This window comes from Python bivittatus, unplaced genomic scaffold (genome assembly GCF_059951505.1).
Source record: "Python bivittatus isolate LINGU-HERP-01145 unplaced genomic scaffold, Pbiv_v1 ctg000980_np1212, whole genome shotgun sequence".
Taxonomy (NCBI): domain Eukaryota; kingdom Metazoa; phylum Chordata; class Lepidosauria; order Squamata; family Pythonidae; genus Python; species Python bivittatus.
The window spans coordinates 27,972,244-27,992,785 of NW_028277125.1; the positions used below are offsets into that span (position 1 = coordinate 27,972,244).

The following is a 20,542-nucleotide window of genomic DNA, read 5'->3' on the forward strand; positions in this document are numbered from 1 at the left end:
CCTCCCATGTTTCGATGAAGAACTGCTGGAATGAATCAAATTTCATTGCCTCCCTCTTCCCCCCACCCTAATTTTTCTCCCCTGTAAGAACGATCTGTGATGCTGCTCCTCACTATAAGCTTTGGTCTCAGAAAATAAGAGGGGCAATATGCCTTTACCTCAAAATATAACATAGATTAAAGTAGCTAGGCTTGGTGCTGCATGTTGACACTGGGAATTCCTGGGCAAAAGTAAAAGAGATGATACAATATTGTCAGTTTAACCTCCTATTGTTATGAATATATTTGGGTTTGGAGAACTAAATCACAAGTAGTAAATTGTAGATGAACTTGATAAGCAGTACTGAATTTTATCTAATCCTTTTGTGAATAATATTTTGAGTCTTTAAAAGAATATTGTTAAGATATATAAAAATGGTGGTATTGAAAAAATGGAATGTCTTCAATTTCTCTTTTATATCCTTTTTTTAGTTTTAATAAAGAATATTCCTTTACTTTGCAAACATTTGGACTTCAGAAAAGATAAATTGAATGTAAAAACTGTTGTTGGAGCTTTCTTAAACCTGCTGGAAGATCCAGATAAAGATGTAAGAGTGGCCTTTAGTAGTCACATCAAATATATATTAAACGCTTCAGACTCTGAAGAAGGATTCATCAAAGAGGTAAACCTGTTGTGTATTTGGGAGCTAGCAGAGCACCGTTTCAAGTTGTATTTCCACCAATGACTATAACAGTTTTTGATTTTCTGGTTCAGCTGTTTGTTTCCAGAATGAAAGAGGCTTATACAAATGCAAAAATATCAAGGAATAGTGAGCTGAAAGACACACTGATTCTCACTACAGGAGATATTGGAAGGTAATGCTTCTTAATAGATTTTTTTTGCTGCATTTATAAATATTTCACCTGAAGAAGACCTTGCATGGAAAATGGTTTAATTATTGATAATATTTAGTGAATAAGAGCAATGTCACTTTAGTTGCTGAGCAAATGAAATGTTTATCCACTATATTTGTTAACAAAGAAGTTTATATATTTTATTTTTCCATGTATTATCTTAAACACTACTACTGCATTTCCATAATGTTGATTAGTATTATCCTCTATAAGGTCAGCAACGGGAGATTTGGTACGCTTTGCACTGTTGCACCTGCTGCACTGCTTATTATCCAAGTCAGCATCTGTGGCAGGATCAGCATATACAGAAATCAGAATGTTGGCTGCTGCCAAGTCTGTAAAATTGCAGGCTTTTTTCAGTCAGTACAAGAAACCCATCTGCCAGGTAAGAATCACCAACATTTGTGCAAGTGTGGTGGGGCCGGGGGTGGCTGCTGCTGGGAGGGGGCGGGTGCAAATGACTTGCAACCTTCCCTGCCGGCTTTGCCTTTGACTTTGCTTGTGGGAAGCTGGCAGAGAAGTTTGCGAATGGTGATCATGTGACCATAGGATGCTGCAACCATCGTAAGTGAACAGTATCCATTCCTTCTTATTCTGCCACATTTTCTCACAGACTGTTAATGTTTATCAGTGGGTATAGGACAAGAAGCACTTGGATTTTCTCTTGGAACGCTTGCTATTACACTTGCTGCTATTAGACATAACAGAAATGAGCATTAAAATGGCAGATGTGGCTCTGTGTAAGCAAGTGAGATGCATTGCGGTAAAAACATCCTAACTTTACCCATTCATTTATTCATGTGGTTTGAGCTAGTGATGATTGACCAAATACTGTAAGGGATTTTCAGCTATGATAGATCACCCAAGGGAATGTTGAGCCATTACGTAGCTGCAGAAAGAAGTGGACAGCAAATAAAAAGTGGATAGCATTACCAAACTTGGAATACTAAGTATAATTTTCACTGAATGCCAGGATATTAAGAGCTGGGAAAGGTAGAGAAAAGGGGAACTAAAAAGATGAAGTAACTGCAAACATTACTCTCTTTTAGCTTGGAAAGGAAGCAAGACAATATGATCATGTGGAATAAAACTAAGTGTGATGTAGAGATGGAAAGATTTTCTAACCTTCATAATAATAGAACCTGGGGTCATTAATTGAAGCTCAGTCGTGGGAGATTCAGGAGGGAATGTATCATGACACAAGGCAATGCTGCCCTGCGATATGATAGCTTGCCTTTTAGATGGTTTAAATGAGGGTTAGAATTATGGGGGATATAGTTGTTTCAAGTAACTGAGACAACTTTTGTGGAGCAAGAATAGGTGGGTACTGTTTTGTTCATATCTGCTCGTGAGCTTCTGATTTGTACCTGAGTGGCCACTGTGGAACCAGAATGTCTGTGTACATATTTTCTTGGTTCAGAAGACGCTGCTACATTTTTATAGTTGGCGGAATTATGCTTACTCTCATCCAAAACAATAAAAGGTATTAAAGTCAAGGCTGTTAAAACACTTTGTGTGCTTACACCATCAATGCTTGTGAGAAAGCTAGGCTTTGGATGGGTTTAAATGCACCTTTTTTATTTGGGACAGGATTTGAAGCCTGAACTACATGAGCCCTTTCAAAAGCTAAGAAATTGTTCTTAAATTGGTGGAATGATCTATTGATAAACCGTTCGTAACTAAGAATGCTAGTTTTCAACTGACTGAAATAAGAATAAATGCATTTCTCAATGTTTAGTTTTTAGCGGAATCTCTACACTCAACTCAAATGGCCCTGCTTTCAAACACTCCACAGCAAAGCAATGAAATGCAGAACCAAGAGATTGTTCATCAAAGAGACATGGTGTTGGACATGTTATCTGAAATTGCTAATGTTTTTGATTTCCCAGACCTCAATCGTTTTCTTAGTGTAAGTGGTAATTTAAGATTTATTAGGTTTCCACATTTGTTCATCTTGGAAAAAGAAATTGAAGCAAGGTGAAATTGCTGAATTGTGATTCTTGCATTCTTTTCTGATGGCCATTCTAACTGAGACTGAATCTTCCTTGTTGCCTTCTCCTTTGACCTCCTCCCAGATCTGTGCAGGGAAGTTTTTTCCAGCTTGAAAGTACATATGCTTTATAAAGGGTTCTTTCAACTGTAGCTTATGCTGTTTGAAATGTACAGCCCTTACTGGAAGTTTTTTTCTGATTGTTTTTTGCGCAAAATCCGTAGGAAAAAAGTTCTTAAAGTCAGATAAAAGACCTATGGGGGAATAAGAGGCTCACTTGGAGACTAAGTTTGTCATGATGAAGCGCCTACAAGTTCTGTATAGCAGTCCAGGGAATAGATAGGGAGAGCAGAGGGTATGGCTAAGAAGGAGCGTAAACTTTCACCTGCCTTTATCTCACTCTGCTTCATTACTTAAAGCCCTCTCTTCAGTGTCTTGGCTCACTTCTGGTATTTAAGTAAGGATGAGGAGAAAAGTTACTGAAATAATAAGGAACCAGGAAGTGAAGGACATACATAGTTCACCTCACTTATATTTAGCATTTTTATTTGGTAAGCACTTATATCTAAGCATAGTTTATTTTTTCCTCAACAACAATCTTCTGAGGTAGATTGGCCTGAGAGGGCAACTGGCCCAAAATCATCTAGTGAGCTTCCGTGGCTGAGGGTGGACTACAGCCACAGTCTCCTTGCCCTTAGTTTACTGTGTTAACTACTACACCACATTTGTTTCTTTTTGTGTGAGTAATGAACATCCTCATGCTTTTATAGTTTGTCATGGCAAATATAGGAAGCTGTTCCTTTCTTGTTAAGGGGACCTTAACCTTCAATGTCCCTAGTCATAAATACTTCAGTGGAACATAGGGGATGGAAAGTGTTACGTTAGGGCAGAATCGTGTAGGTTATTGGAAATGTTTATGTGCATGGATTTTAAAATATTAACTACTCAAGATTTTCTCTAATGCTGATAAATAGTTGTCTAAATTGGAGTGACCTTTTTCATTTTGGTTATCTCTGATTGGAGAGCCAGTTTGGTGTAGTGGTTAAGGAACCAGGCTAGAATCTGGGAGATTGTGAGTTCTAGTCCCACCTTAGGCACAAAGCCAGCTGGGTGACCTTGGGCCAATCACTCCCTATCAGCCCTAGGAAGAAGGAAACTTCAGGGACTTGCCCAGGCAGTTGCCAGGAGTCAAGACAGACTTGAAAGCACACACATGCACAAAACCCAACCTGTAATTGAGCCTTCCTCAGCATTATGACCTACATCGGTCATGCTGGCGAGAGTTCATGGAATTTGCAGGCTACAACATCTGTAGAGTATTGGTTGGGTTATAATGATTTAGCATTGTCATTCTGAATTAGAAGGAGTGAACTTACATATGTACTTTTACTTACATGAGGGAATAACATTCCAAAACTATCTTTTTATTTTTCCAGCGGATTCTCCAAGTGCTTTTGCCTGACCTTGCTGCCAAGGCTAGTCCTGCAGCCTCTGTACTTATCCGAATGATAGCAAAACAACTAAATGTAAACCGCAGAGAGATCCTCATTAACAATTTCAAATACATCTTCTCTCATTTAGTTTGCTTTTGTAGTAAGGATGAGCTGGAGCGAGCACTTCATTATCTTAAGGTAAGGTTAAGCTTGGTTCAAGAAATTTCAGAGCAGTAAGAGTGATCATGTTTTGGGATGTATTGAAAATTGAATAAATGGCATGAACCCCCACTGCAATCTCAGTAATCTTCCTGGGTACTTCTAAAATGTTCTAGGATCCTTTTTGAAATAAACTAATCTTCAAGGGAAGAAGCAGGCCTTAATCATCAGCCTCTCTTTCTTTTGTTTGTGGAGCAGAAACTAATTCATCTACCAGGTTCTTCCATTAAATGCTATTATAAGCATTTATTTCCCCCCTTGGAAAACTATAGTGTTTTCATTGGGCAGATTAGTGGCTCACTTCTATTCCCAGTAATGGGAATTGCTGTACTGTAATATTTTTGTGCTGTGCATGTACTTGTATAATTTTCAAGCCAATACTTTTTTCCCCCACTGGTGTTGTTTTATAGAATGAAACAGAGCTAGAGCTGGGAAGTTTGCTGAGACAGGATTTTCAGGGATTGCATAATGAATTATTGCTCCGAATAGGGGAGCACTATCAGCAGGTCTTCAATGGATTATCAATTCTAGCTTCATTTGCTTCAAATGATGATCCGTATCAAGGACCAAAGGACATCACAACTCCGGAGCAAATGGTAAGTAGCAATGCCATTATAGTTTTTTCTGTTCTCCTGAGTGGGAAAGGGATAGCTCTTGTAACCTTTATAGGAGGAGAGCCATGTTAGTCTGTGGTGACAAAAAATCAGGAGTCTGGTAGCACTTTTTCCAACTAATAGATATGTATGTATTCATAAATATCAGATTTTAATAAAATCTGATAATTGGAAAAGATGCTACCAGATTCCTGATCTCTTGTAACCCAGTTAACTATTTTTATTTCGTTACTGAGATGGATTGCATTTGGTTCAATGTTTTTAGGAGAGGTGACTTTCAAACCCCTTATGGACTTTTTGCGTAAAACAGAAAAAAATGAAATGATCTATGGTTTTGATGATTAGATATAATAAAATATAGACAGAAGAGAGTCATGATATAACATTAGAAAAAGAGATAAATCTACAGCTGTACTTATAAGTGCTGTAAAGAAGATTGGAAGCCACTTCTTTATATCTTTTTTCTTTTCTATTTTCTTCTACCTTTTTCTTTTCTTTTTTTTCACTTTAGCTTTCTCTTTTATTTCTTTTTCTTTTTTCCTTCTTATTCTATTTTAGTTTGTATTAATTTTTACCATTGTTTTTAAAGCTTTCAATAAAATTATATTAAAAAGAAAGGAAGGTGACTGTCATGAATTAAAGGTATGAATGAGCTGCTGGTCATATATGTAGTAGTGTGATGCATGTATATCCAGATAAGAAGTACAGGTTGTCCTTGTTTAGTAGCCACAATTAGGACTGGCAACTCAGTTGTTAAATGAAGCAGTCACTAAGTGAAACCATGACTGTACTTACGACCTTATTTCAGCTTTCCTTTGCTTTACAGATCTGCAAAGATCATAAATGCGAGGATTGGTCGTGAAGCTACTTTTTCATCACCATCATAACTGCAGATGGTCACTAAACAAGGCAGTCGCTAAACGAGGACTACCTGTAATTTGTTGTGAATGTGGTCTGATTATATTTGTGCAAGCATTAACTCTTTGATAAATTTAGACCAGCAGTTTAAATATTTTCTATTTTTCTAGAAGCTCTGTTGGAATGGTATATTCCGTTCGCCTTCTCTTAAGCTCTTAGAGCAAAGAGAGATGTTACCTTACGTCATGCCCCCATGTGTAGGCTTCCTTATGTGACTTCTACCCCTCCTCTTGCAGAAGGAGATGGAATTTCTCTATTTTTACACAGCATGTATCCTATGCAGTATTTTTCAGTTACATTGACCACATGGTGCCTCCTGGTGGTCAATGTAACTGAAAAATACCATACAGGATATACACTGTTTTTCTGGAATGAATCACATGAGTTGATATTGCCCTTATAAGTAAGGTAACTTTTTTTATCCATTCATCAGGATGAAATTGAAGGGAAATGGAAATGTTTTACCTTGTTTTGTAGTTTAGGCTAAATGTAACTTATACATAAGGGCTATGTATGCTGTCAGATAGTATTAGTACTGTATCTTTAAATATCTTAATATAATCTCAGAATATATGTTTTATTGCTATTTAGGCTGATTATTTGCAACCAAAATTGCTAGGCATTTTGGCCTTTTTCAACATGCAGTTATTGAGCTCCAGTATTGGAATTGAGGATAAGAAAATGGTGAGTAAATCCTGTGTTGAAAATAAAATAGACATGAGTATTTTTTTTTTCCTTAGTTGAACGTAGTAATGAAATCCTTGTGAGGAAGTGCTTGAAGATAGTATTTTCTTTCTGGCTGCTAAGACTGCCTTTTTGTTAATACTAATGGAGGTTGGGGGCAAAGCCTAAAAGTTTTGGCATCTATGTTTTTGGTTTTTTTTGCAATTTCATTTGCTGTTGGCAATGTGAAAAAAACATTTCTTGCTTGTGTGTATATTCATAATTTCTGGTTATTTCTACAAAGGAGAGTCCTAAGTAGCTAACACAGTACATTGCTCATGAACCCAACCTCTAGTAGACTCAGAGAAGAAGTATATAGTCTTGGTAAAAATTAAAGTCTGGTTAAAATAATTAAAAACCTTGACTATGTGTAAAAGATCAGTCTGAATGTATAGAGAGGAGCTGGAGGATATTTTTTAATTCCCCCGCGGATCATGTTCTTCCCTGGCATTACGGAAGAAACAAAGCGGTGCTAAATTTTCCATAGCCAGTCCTGACATCCCAATCCTGTTGTTCAGCTTAAAGGACTGTTAGCTTATAATTTTTTAAAATTTATTTATTTATTTCAGTTTGTATAGCTGCCCATCTCACCTAAGTGACTCTGGGCAGCTCACACCAGTTAAAACAACAACCAAGCAGAAATGGGTTATAACAGATATACAGGCATACAAAACCATAAATAAAACCACATTAAAATAAATCATAATCAGTGGCTAAATCAGTCACTATGTCGTATCTAACACAGTCATTGTAGAAGCTCTCCATTACTACCAGACCCCCAAGTGCGATGGCAAATCTATGTCTTCAGGCCAGCAGGGTCAGGACCAGTCTAAGGTCTGGGGAAATGATGTTTCAAAGGACAGGTGCCATGGCAGAAAAGGTTCTCTTCCTGGGTCCCGACAGATTATGCTCTTTCGTAGATGGGACCCGCAACATGCCTTTCCTGCTGGACCTGATGGGACGGGTAGATGTAACCAGGGAGAGGCACTCCCTCAAATAACCCGGTCCGAAGCCATATATAGGTCATTACCAGCATCTTAACTGAATCTGGAATTTGACTCCTGTATCATAGTAACCCATTTTTCTCAACTGTAGGCATTGAACAGTTTGATGGCTTTAATGAAGCTTATGGGACCTAAACATATAAGTGCAGTGAGAGTGAAGATGATGACAACACTGAGGACGGGGCTGAGATATAAAGATGATTTCCCACAACTGTGTTGCAAGTAAGAAAACTTTACTGGAACCCTGATTTATCTGTATAGTATACAGTACAAGGTTAAAAATAACAAATTATTCTGGTGTTTTTATATAACCTAGCTCATGGCTGATTTTAAAATGTCTGATTACCGAGAAATATGAAACAATATTGTATATGTTATGTTGTTTTTATGTTTTAGGGCTTGGGATTGCTTTGTACGATGCTTGGATCACACTCATCTTGGGTCTCTTCTGAGTCATGTGATAGTAGCTCTGTTGCCCCTCATACACATTCAGCAAAAAGAAACAGCAGCAATCTTCCATTTTCTTATAGTGGAGAACAGGTAACATAATACTTTTAAGCGTATAAGCTACCTTTCTAGGGTTAGACAAAAGCTTCTCGAGACACAGATGTAGTAAATGGTGTTGCAAAATCCTCCCTTCCCCAGTTTCAAATTCCGTCAACAATGTATCATAAATCCCCAAAATATGAAAAATTTGCTATCAAGTCCATTCATGTTTTCCCTGTAGCAGCAGTTTCTTCCTTTCTCTTCTCTTTCTTTCTTTCCTTCCTTTTTTTTCCCTTGCTGTACGTTGCAGCAGTATTAACACATTTCTCTCTCACATTGAGGGAGTGAGGGGGAAGATTATTATTTTCTGAGAATGTATGGATTATATAATAGTGTTCCTTAATAATTTACTCATGGCTATGAGTTTGAATAAAGTCAGACTTCTTTATTCTGGCCCAAGATGTAATTTCCCAAAGTTAAAAATACATTCTTGTCCATTTCCAATTTATGTTTATTTAATTGTATTGTGCATGCTTTAAAAATGTGTCCGTTTTTGTAATTTTATTTTATTGGTTAGGGATGCAGTCCAAGACTTCTTACATGAAATTTATTTTTTACCTGATCATCCAGAACTGAAAGAAATCCAAATAGTTCTTCAGGAATATAGAAAGGTATTACTTTCTTCTATATTATGAATATGAATCTTTGAAAGTAACATTAATTACTACGTATTTGATGCTGAAAGAACAAAAACATTCCAGCATTTCATTTAGTAATCCTGCTATTTGGTCTACCTGCATTTACAAAATTAATTATTTTCATTAAAAATCATTAAATGGGAAACTGGGCCCTCCAGTTATCTTTATCTCTTAGAATGCATGAAAGTCCACACATCCTTTATTTAGTCCTTTGTTCCTCTGTCCAGAAAAAGGGAAAAGGTAAGCTGCCTTACCTCTATCTATCTATGTGGTCGCTAAGAGTCGACACTGACTTGATGGGGCATAATTCATTAAGCTGCCTTAAATTCCTGTAAGATATATAAGATAGAAAGCTCACTAATAAATGAATCAGTTGTTCAGTAGATTACTTGGTTTCATGACAGAAGTATTAGGGCTGTGCAGTGCTTCAGAACTGAGGCAAAAAAAAAAAAAATGCTTTGGGGATGTGGGGATGCAAATGTATCACCTGCCTGTAACTCCTTAAAGCAGCCATGCCTGTTTTGCAGAATCACATGACCATCCTCTGTAAATTTATAAATTGTGGGTTAGAGAACTTTTCCCTGTAAATGTAAATATATTTTGATATATGTACCCCACAAAATAAAGAACCTAATGAAACTACAATCATCTTTCCATACAGGAAACTTCCAGGAGCACAGACTTGCAGACAGCACTGCAGCTCTCCATGAAAGCTATTCAGCATGAGAATGTAGATGTTCGGATTCATGCTCTCACCAGTCTAAAGGAAACATTATATAAAAACCAAGTATGTAAAGGTGTGGAACTCAGAATCAGGCTGAAATATGATATTCACTTAACTCCCAGTAAGCCTGCTGAAGTCAGCTCTGCTTTTGACAAACATAAAATTGTATACATCAAATAATCTAGTACAGTAGTCCTCATTCAGTGACTGCCCAAACTTACGATGGTACTGAAAAAATAGATTTATGACTAGTCCTCAAACTTACAGCCATCGTAGCATTCCTGCGGTCACATGATCATCATTTATGATCTTCACAGCCAGCTTCAACAAGCAAAGTCAATGGGGAAGCTGGCAGTAAGTCACAAGTCACATGATATTTCACTTAACAACCATGTCACTTAGTGATAATGTTGCTGGTCCCAATTGGGGTCATTAAGTGAGGACCACCTGTATCCCAAAACAGTTTTATGAGCATGAATACACTTAATAATTTCTACATCTCATTAGTTTTGCAGTGATCTTTTTTCTTATAATTAGCAACAAAATTAGTGAGTTTATTATCCTTTGTATTAACATGAACTATTTTTTAAAAAATTTAGGATAAGTAAAAATAATGTCATTCCTTGGTCTGAAATACCTAAATTGTATTTCTTCCATTTTAATTATTGATTCCGATTGGATGAGAATAGAGCTAGTGTTCCTGTGTTATAAAATTTTTAAAGCACTTATCTCCATCTTCCTGCAGTTAACTTACTCTTCCTTTCTTGTCAGCATTGCTGAAAAAAGGAGATCCTGAAAATCCTGTCCTCATAATGATCAAAGTACAACATCACTGATTCACTGATTGTACAGTCATGTCCATAGTTCCCCAAATTCTACCCAAAAACTCCCCATGTTGTTCCATCATAGCAGGAATTAATTGTATGAAGCTCCACTGTACTTAGTTCTCCTTTTTCCTTTTTCAGTGTCTTAGAAAATGAGTTGAGAACTTGGACTCTCCAGATGTTGGTTTCTAACTGCATCTGTCCCTGCTAGCACAGTCAGTGATGAGGGATTTGGAGTAGTCCAGATTCTTGAGAGACATAGATTCCTATCTTAGAATGTATATTGAATAGTGACATGATGTTATGTGTTTCCTTGCATGATTAGCATTGTTTGCTAAAAGCAGTGGGGGGGGGAGTGTAATGGAAGGGAGAGGTGAACTCGTTGCATGTTGTATGAGAGATATATATTTCAGTGGTAGAGCCATGCTTCAAATGCAGAAGGATTCTTGGCATTTTAAATTAAAAAGATTTGAGGAAACAAATAATGAAAAATGCTTCACCCTGCCTAAAATCCTAGAGACTCACTGTCAGTCAAATTAGTCCTTTGGAGATGGAAATAGTTCTGTGTTCATTTCTTACAACATCTTAGAGTCAACCGATTCAACAAAAGCAAAGCAAAGAGAAAATAGATTCTGTTATTTCAGACTGCAGGGAAAAGGACATTCTGAGTAAATAAAACTGCTATGAAATAACCACCTTGTGCATTGAATAGAGCACTCTGATAAAATCTTTTTCTATGGTATACTTGGATTTTAAAGAACGGGCAAGAAAGGATGGGGTTTTTTTTCAGCAAGGAAACATTTTACAAATAGCATCTCCCCCGTCCATTTGCTCCAGGACTGACTTTATAGTATGCCCCTAAATAGGCTGTTCTATTTCATTTCTACATTTCATATTAATTCTTTAATGCTGTTCCATATGAAAGGATGAGAAAAAAATGGCAATTCAGTGAAAGATACAGTAGATATTTGTGGACATAATTTCTTTTTTCCCATTTCTAGGAAACTCTGATAAAATATGCAACAGATAGTGAAACTGTTGAGCCAGTTGTTTCTCAGCTGGTGACAGTCCTACTGATTGGTTGCCAGGATGTGAATTCTCACGTGCGACTACTCTGTGGGGAGTGTTTGGGAGAATTGGGAGCTATAGATCCTGGCAGGTTGGATTTTTCAACAAGTGACAACCAAGGAAAAGGACTTCTGTTTGTGGTAAGAATTCCTAATATTAGAATCTCTAATGCTAGTATGTTTGCTTTTTTATATCAGGGAAATCAAATGATAAAATCTATAGTTATATATAATTTACTTGTTTCAGTGCATCCATTTGACACAAGAATGGTAGAGAAATTGTTCTTATTCACAATTAGTCCTGATCCCTGAACAAGTATTATAGTTTTCTTGCTGAAAATAATTGTGTGTGTCATTGTTCTTGGGAGTTCCAGCCCCTTTTATTTTAATGTAAAATTGCAGTTAGACTTGGATAATGAGAATGAGAATATTAACATAACTAAGACAGGGTTTGTTTGTTTTTTTTGAGGCGGGCGTAGAAGATTCAAATTTTGCATATGGATTACTCATGGAATTGACAAGAGCATTCCTTGCTTATGCTGACAATGTCCGGGCTCAAGATTCTGCTTCATATGCAATTCAGGTAAGGCTATTTTTTTTAATACCATTTATTAAGTAACATTTAAAAATTCAAAAATAAATTCAGTAGTTTGCTTTTCAGTACCATGATGTCAGAACATGATCATGGTAAACCAGAATTATAGAGAATGGTGCTGCTCCTTCTTAGCTCCTCATTTAAACAAGTGAGTGCAACTGAAGAACCCCCATGTCCTTTGCCTGTTGTTCTTTCTTGTGGGCAAATAAACCATTTTGATACATTCTTTTCTTAGCAAGACCAAGTCATAGATTGTCGTTTAGTCTTGCTGAGTTTAACTTGTTTGGACATCTGAAACATTGGCCTTGGCAACAGAGCCAGAATTTGGTTGTAACATTTTAACTGGGCTAATTAGTGTAATGCCTTAACAGGTAGCAGCATGTACCCAACTTTGGTTACTTAGAAAGTTAAGCAAGATTGGCCTTAGATAGTACTTGGGTGAGAGTTCAACAGGGAATTCAGAGTTAGGGTGTACAAGGGAGTCAAGAATATGTCCTGAAAGAAGGAAATAGTGCACCATTCCCTGCACTTGAGAAAGAAAACTGCACATGTGTTTCTGTGGTCAACAGGGGTCAGATTTGACTCAAAAGAGATTTTTCTTTCCAGTAGCTCTATTATCAATCAGCAGTGGAATTTTTCATGTTTTGTATTTCTTAAAAATAATTAAAGGTGAATGCTTAATGTTGTTTTTTAAGGAACTGCTATCTATCTATAACTGTAGTGAGATGTCTACTGATGAAGCTGGCTCAGCGCTTTGGAAAATGTTTCCAGAACACATTCAAGAAATACTGGAACCTCATTTAAAAACACGGTATCAAAAATAAATTTAGTGTTTTTAATTGAACTTAAAAAAAAAAATCAAGATATTTTTAAATATGCCCTTTCTCCGTTTTCTACTTAAGCGCAATTGTACATTGTACTAAATTATACAGTTGAACAAGCCAGCAGACAATTCAAATATTAGCTTATACCAAATAATTTTGTTTTTTTGGTCTGCGCTCAGTCATTAATGACCCTGCAGTGACTGCTTGGACGAGTCCTTGCAGTTTTCAAGGCAATTGTTTTTCGGAAGTGGTTTGCCAGAGCCTCCTTCCTAGAGCAGAGCCCAGCTGGCGAGCGCAGGAGGCGGGGTTTCCGTTGCTTCGCGCCCTTTTCGGGCGCGCACGGTTTTTCGCGCTTACCGGCAACTGCTCCCAACTCCTTTTTGCAAGGCGCCGCCAGCATTTTTCCTCCCACCGGAGTGAGACTACCCATTTATCTACTCACGTGAGTTTTCGACCTGTTGCGTTGACAGGAGCTGGGAAGGAAACAGGAGCTCACCCTGTTTAACGCGAAGGCTGGACTCGAACCACTGAAGCGTCGACCATTTCTGGCCGGCAACTTTCAGCGTCATTAAGCCGCTGCGCCACCGCGTCCCCCATACCAAATAATTACATATTATGTAATATTGCATATGGATAATTTTTGTACTGATTTTAAGTAGAATTATATAAGTAAGTAAAGTTCTATAACCTGTCCTTTTTTCTTTTTTTTTTTACAAGCAGTCCCATTTTGTATAAGTTGGTTCGCATATTGTGCTAAGTCATTTAAATAGCTTAGCAGCACATCAAGTTTTTAATTAAGGTTTTATTTATTTATATATTTTATGTTTTTAATGTTCGTTGTGAATCGCCCAGAGTTCCCCCATTGGGGGGACATGGGCGGCTGAAAAATTTAATAAATAAATAAATGAATGAATAAAGTGAGCAGTTCCAGCTGCCATAATTTTAAGAATGATTCTGATAAACTAGAACAAGTTCAGGGAACAACAGCAAGATGATCAGAACTCAAAGCCAAGTTGTATGTAAACGACTGAGAAGATTCATTATGATTAGTCTTGTTAAGAGGTAACTAAATTGATATTTGATGTTGCTCGTTATATACACGAAATACGTCACATGAGAGACTTCAAGACCTGTCCTGAATCACATTCAAGTGCAGGACATGGATTGGTTAGAGGGATGCAGATTTCAGTTGAATGGTAGACACATTTTTCTAACAGTAAGAGTAGTTAAAGGTCAAATACTGATGCTAGATGTTGGTTCATTGTCCTTTTGTTTAACTTAACAAATTCTGGAAATTCCATTTACAGATACAAGAGTTATCAAAAGGCTATCAATTGGTCTAAAATGAAGAAGCCAATTTACTTAAGTAAATTAGGCAAAAACTTTGCAGAATGGTCAGCAACCTGGGCTGGTTATCTAATAACAAAGGTAGGAACAATAACCAATAATTCAATTAGATGCTCTATATAATATTTGTTGTCTGTCAACTTTCATCAGCTATGCCAGCCTTACATATTTTTCCTCTCAAAATAATTTTATACTCAAACTGTAATCTTTGTTCCAGGTGCGACATGATCTTGCCAGTAAGGTTTTTAATTGCTGCAGTATTATGATGAAGAATGACTTTAAAGTGACCATCTATCTTCTTCCTCACATTCTTGTTTATGTCCTTTTGGGATGCAATCAGGAAGATCAACAAGAGGTGAATGTCCCTTGACTTGTATCCCCTGTTAAAAAGGCATTGCAGTTGCAGTCATTGGCTATTACACCAACCCAAGAAATCTCTAAATTGCTTACCTTAGTTCCAGGCTCAGATCATCATATATTGCAGCTATTATTGCAGGGACAAAGTTAACTAAAAGTACGGTTGACTGCTAAGCTGAAAGTAGGATAACTTTGTCCCAGTAACTATCCTCAACATAACATTATACTTGGATCAGTATGAAGTGTTCAGAATAGTACTTCAAAATCTCCTTCTCATTTCCTGGATCAAATGTTCTGCAAATTCATATATAGCAATAAGCCATAATAGGGTTGTTTTGGCTTAATGCAAGCATAAGACTAATGTAGCACTAATTACATCAGCAAAGTGGCTTGTAACAGCAGAAAAACAGAAAAACAGCAGCTTACAAACAAACTGTTTCTCTTGTTCCTCTGCTTTTTAAAAAAGTGTGTTTAGAATAGGGTAGGTTGTGAGTAGTAATGGGGTTATATCACTATTAGTGTGGACAGGACTGAAATATCTGCTAGTTTGCACTTTTTGTTTTGGTGAGGTAAACACTTACCCGAGACTTAACACTTATTTTTTAAAAGCAAGAAAATATATCACCGAAATTCAATAATTTGCCATTGAATATTGGCTGTACAACCTTAGAGGGCGCCTGGCACTACAAAAATAGGTTTATATTCTGAAGTCCTAAAAAAAAGCTGGACAACACATCAAGAGACCATGAGTAAAGATGGTTCCTCTTTGGTGGACTCTTGAATTGTGGAAGTTCACAATACCAATATTGTCATGAAACACAGAATAAGCTTGGACGTCTGTGAGTCTTTTTTAAAAATACTGGATCTTTTTTATGCTTATGAAACTGCTGTCTCGGAAGTGTTTCACATTAAGTTTCTCATGGTGTTAACCAGCCCTTTTTCTAGTTTGAGCCAGCTTTAATAATATGTATTCCAAGAAATTTTAAAATATTGTGCTGTCTAGGTTTATGCAGAAATCATGGCTGTTCTGAAAAATGATGACACCTGCACAAGACGATGTGAAGATAGTGCTTCTGATCTGAGTCATTTAAGCACACAGACAGTGTTTTCTATGCTTGATCATCTAACACAGTGGGCTAGATATAAATTTCAAAAACTGAATGTTGAGAAAGCTGCTGGAAAGTCAAATAAAGATCTCATGGAATTACCAGGTTGGTGATTCTCCCTTGCTTCAATTGACATACTTTTGATGTGTGCCTGTTTTCAATTGCCTTAAAGGAACCTCATTATTTGGCCAATAAGCAGAAAAAAGTACAGGATGTATTGAAGTCTTAATAGAAAAAACATTTTAAACAAGAACTACTTTTATAAGTAAATTTAAGAAATTTCCAACATTCTCAGTTATTCCAAAGTCATGTATCCATTTCTTTGATAAATAATTAGTTATGCTTTTATTCTTACCACCTGATGAAAGTGGAAAGCAGGGATTTCTTTACTCAGTACTGATTTAACAGAGTTAAGGAGAAATGTTGCAGAAATATTGAAAATTCAAAAGCGTTCACAAACTTTTAAATGCTACTGCATAATGTGCATTGCATGCAGAGACACCAGCTGCATCTTTGCAAGGACACATTAGCGTTAACATTTCAAAGATAAGTTTTGTTCACAGTAATGTATTTATAAAGTACCTTTTTAAATGCTTTGTGTAGTCTGAATACATGCAGTCAAAAATGTAAGAATGGATTAGAAAATCAATTAAAATTCCAGCAAAAGCCTTGGGGAAAAAAGCTATTTTAGGAGACTCAGGCAGTCCCACTTTCTTGTGAATATTGCGGTGGAGGGGGGATGTCAATGGGGAGCTGTTCTAGACCTCCATGGAAAGATGAAGTTTGACGTGCCCTTTTAAAACTTTTATTTCATAGCATCAAATGAGGAATATGAAGAATATCAAAATGTAGCTCGCTTTCTTGACCTCATACCCCAGGACACGTTGGCTGTGGCTTCTTTTCGCTCCAAAGCTTATACCAGAGCAGTAATGCACTTTGAATCATTCATCATAGAAAAGAAACAAAACATTCAAAAACATCTTGGATTTCTTCAGGTTTAATATTTTGTTTTAAAATAGAATAAAGTTCAATTTCTATGTTACACTGTCACTTTCACTGTCTTATTGTACTAGTGGCTTAATTGGATACCAAAGTTGCTATTTTATTTTTTTCACTAATAATGCCCTTATTTAATAAAAACTTAAAATTAGATAAAATTATATAAGTTGTTTTAAAAGAAAAAAAGTTGAGATCAGATTTTTTGGGTCAGATATGGCTGGGGAAAGGAGAGTTAAATTTTCAGTACTGATAGGTTATTTCTTTTCCATTAAGAGAAATGTACAATTCTAATTCTGTATATTTAAATCTTTACTCAGAGCAAAAACAAAAGAAAAAGGAAATGGTTCTTAAAGTTAACAGTATATTAAAAATTATAGTAGAACTGAATCTTGAAGATGATGATGGAACATGAAGGTGTTCTTAAATAACTTTAAGGACAACTCTCACATGTGACTTTTTGGCAGAATGCTTTCTGATAGCAAATGTTTTTCCTCTTTACTCAAAGAAACTCTATGCAGCAATGCATGAACCAGATGGAGTAGAAGGAGTGAGTGCATTGCGGAAGGCTGAGCCGTCTCTCAAAGAACAAATCCTTGAACATGAAAGCATTGGGTTGCTGAGAGATGCCACTGCTTGCTATGATAGAGCAATTCAGCTAGAACCTGAGCAGGTAACTTCCATAACAGAGACTTTTTCTATTTGGCATTTACTTTAAAATAACTCAAATAAATGTGACCCAAATGTTTATCACAGATAATCAATATAATTTGTCACTTCCTTGACACTTCCTCACTTCTCCAAGAGAACCATAGCAACAAGGAATAGCTCCTGAACTAGAAAAACCAAGGTCTGTCTCTTTTGCAAGAGGCGCAGAACACAGTCCAGCAAGCAGAAGCTTTTGCTTGACTTAAAATTGAAGCACATTATAAATGGATTGGCTGTGTTCTTAAATTGTAATGGGGAAGTATTCAAGGGCGTAAAATGATTATGGGGAGAATGGTAAAGCAGTATCCTGAATCAAATGTTCTGTTTATGTGGGCAGGAAGAAACCAACTACAAGTCACATAGTTTTCAAAATTTAATTTCTTTATAAGATAGAATGAAGTATGGACAGGTATGACTAACAGGAATAATATTTGGGAATGTCAGAAGTGGGAAGGAGCAGCCAGTTGAGCAATATAAGGCAATTGCCTCAGGCAACAGATGTTGGGAGCACAAGTGGAGTGAAGTATTGGAAGGAAAGATGTGCATACCCAGAGCCAGAAAACTGACTGGGAACAGTTTGTCTCCTGGTAAGGACTGAAGGCACATTGGTCTATAAAGGAATAAATGTTACAGAAGATTATATTTTTAAAATTCTTACTCTTAAATATAATTGTTTTTAATGTACAAGTAGCTACATCTGCCAACTCATCTTTTGCTACCCTTGCCTTCCTTCTCCTCCTCCTCCTCCTCTTCTACTATCCATTTTTAATTTCAGTGAATTTGGAAGCACAGAATTTTCTCCCCCCACCCCCAAGTATATTGGTGACATTGTGTAGCCTAAATACATGTCATTAAAGTAATGGCAAATTCTTCTCCTTTTCCTTGTGTCATTTTCTTGATTGTAAATCCTTTGAGGTATGAGCCATCTTATTCTTTGTAAGGCAGGCCACATAAAGATGAAGATCAAAAAGAGACATGATCAAATTGTCACTCAGTAATGAAAGTCCCTGGATGATCACAGGTGGGCTTTTTTTGGAAGGCAAAAAGAAAAGTTAGGTTTTAAGATTAACCTAACTTGCAGTGTGTGGTTGTGTGGTAGATTGCAGCAGAGAGCAAGGCTATCAAGAAGGAGGAAGGACATTCCAGGAAGGACAAGGAGACAAAAGACAACACAGTCTGGAGATGGAACGTGGGAAGCATAAGAATAGCTACTCCCTAGAATCTTCCAGGGTATATCCACTAGTTGTAGTAGTATAGATTTAGTCTGGCACGTTTCTGTCTATATGGTGTAAGCAAATAAAGGAACTGAACTCAACTGGACTGTTTCACCATTGTTCTTGGGCTGGGCCTGACAGGTTGTGAGGACAAAGCGATAAACTGCAGAATTTGTACACTTCCTTATGGATTACAACGGACTGAAAGCTTGTAACTCTTATTCTGCTTCCCTTCTAGATAATTCATTATCAAGGTGTGGTGAAGTCCATGTTAGGTCTTGGTCAGTTCTCTACTGTAATCACTCAAGTGAATGGAGTACTTGCTAAAAGGTAATGTGGGTGACATATGCCTTATTTAAATTATTAAAAAATTTATTAAAAATGAGTAATATGTACAGGTCTAGTGCAGTTAGAGTAAGGGTTTCCAGAAATCCTGGACTAAGCATCATGTTCACCTAGAAACTGAAGTTATTTTCTTGTTATATGGTTCATGTATCTTGAACCATTAAGATGTAAACCTTTTGCCCATTAGCTAGGGAAAAGAAGAGAACAGTATTCCTCCCCATCAGGGATGTAAACTGTTTGGCTTCCCAGTGGCACGCAGCCTGCTAGCATCCCTTTTGCAGCCCTCCTAGAGTGACAGTGGCCAAAAAATTCAGCCTTTTTTAAAAAATTGGGAGCAAATTACAGGTAAAATGTATGCCTTAAGCCTTACAGAATAGTGAATACTATTTGTGTGAGTGGGTGGGTGGGTTTTTTGTGTGTGTGTGTGTGTGTGCCTTCAAGTCACTGTTGACTCCTGGTGACTGCCTGGACTAGTCCCTGCAGTTTTCTTGGCAAGGTTTTTTGGAAATGGTTTGCCATTGCCTTCTTCCTAGGACTGAGAGAAAGTGACTGGCCCAAGGCTTTGTGCCTAAAGCAGGACTAGAATTCATTGTCTTCCAGTTTCTAGGCTGGTACTTAAACATTACACTAAACTGGCTGTCATGCTATTTGTATTATATATCTTGATCTAACTTTCCTTTCTCCTTTTACTAGACCTGAATGGACACCCGAATTGAACAGCTACAGAGTAGAGGCTGCCTGGAAATTGACACAGTGGGATTCCCTGGAAAATTATTTAGCTTCAGGTTGTTGGAATAGATATGTCATATTTGTTAAGTATCAATTTTATCTTAGTTTCCCCTTGATTATTAGGAGGGAATAATAGAAAGCAGCATCCATCAGAGGTATGAAGACAATATTCAGTGATATCGTCTCTCAATTTTTGTGTTTTTTTTTCAATTCCCACACTGTTCCAAATTCACCAAATCCTTCAGATGACACTTAGAAGGCTGCATGAGGTTGTTTGAATTGGACTTGTTTTATTAATGCATACTGTCTATTGCAACAGGGCTACCAGTTTGGTAGCATCCTTACTATTTCAGTTAGTACTGATTTTATATATTTTAGGCTAGCTAGTGTTTCCATCTTCATAAAAAAAAAAAATCCTGAGGTTTGGGATTTTTACCTGCTAGAGAATTTAATAGAGTTATAGTTCCAAAACGGTCTCCTTTAAGCACATAACAGCAGGAAGAATCAGGATAAATGTCATCAGTTTAGGTCAGAACATAATTCAATAGTGGGTCCCATATCAAGTATGAAGAAAATCCTGAGAGAGATGTCCAAGTTCTCTGATCTGATAAGTAAGCCTCCTGTATGTTCACTGTGAAATTGGAAATGGCGCAATGGTCCAAGTATCATCCCCTAAAGGAAATATGCTGCAATCTTATGGAATTTAAGTGCCCTTACACCAAGATCTC

General features: G+C 36.9%; 1 protein-coding gene and 1 long non-coding RNA gene across 2 annotated transcripts in view; one reads left to right on the forward strand and one right to left on the reverse strand.

Moving 5' to 3' along the window:
* ATR (ATR checkpoint kinase) overlaps positions 1–20,542 on the forward strand; it is a 56,519-nt gene that overhangs the window by 13,455 nt on the left and 22,522 nt on the right. Inside the window, exons 11-31 of the mRNA XM_088132425.1 lie at positions 471–661; positions 754–854; positions 1,107–1,278; positions 2,632–2,802; positions 4,320–4,514; positions 4,946–5,131; positions 6,659–6,751; positions 7,886–8,016; positions 8,191–8,334; positions 8,858–8,951; positions 9,640–9,765; positions 11,528–11,734; positions 12,063–12,176; positions 12,884–12,999; positions 14,320–14,440; positions 14,577–14,714; positions 15,720–15,927; positions 16,639–16,817; positions 17,327–17,491; positions 18,979–19,070; positions 19,779–19,870. Of these exons, the coding sequence (XP_087988551.1) occupies positions 471–661; positions 754–854; positions 1,107–1,278; positions 2,632–2,802; positions 4,320–4,514; positions 4,946–5,131; positions 6,659–6,751; positions 7,886–8,016; positions 8,191–8,334; positions 8,858–8,951; positions 9,640–9,765; positions 11,528–11,734; positions 12,063–12,176; positions 12,884–12,999; positions 14,320–14,440; positions 14,577–14,714; positions 15,720–15,927; positions 16,639–16,817; positions 17,327–17,491; positions 18,979–19,070; positions 19,779–19,870 (3,036 nt within the window). The remainder of the gene's footprint in view (positions 1–470; positions 662–753; positions 855–1,106; positions 1,279–2,631; positions 2,803–4,319; positions 4,515–4,945; positions 5,132–6,658; positions 6,752–7,885; positions 8,017–8,190; positions 8,335–8,857; positions 8,952–9,639; positions 9,766–11,527; positions 11,735–12,062; positions 12,177–12,883; positions 13,000–14,319; positions 14,441–14,576; positions 14,715–15,719; positions 15,928–16,638; positions 16,818–17,326; positions 17,492–18,978; positions 19,071–19,778; positions 19,871–20,542) is intronic.
* The window catches only part of LOC148213560 (uncharacterized), a 52,177-nt gene that overhangs the window by 7,210 nt on the left and 24,425 nt on the right, over positions 1–20,542 (reverse strand). The gene's annotated exons all lie outside the window — the stretch shown is intronic.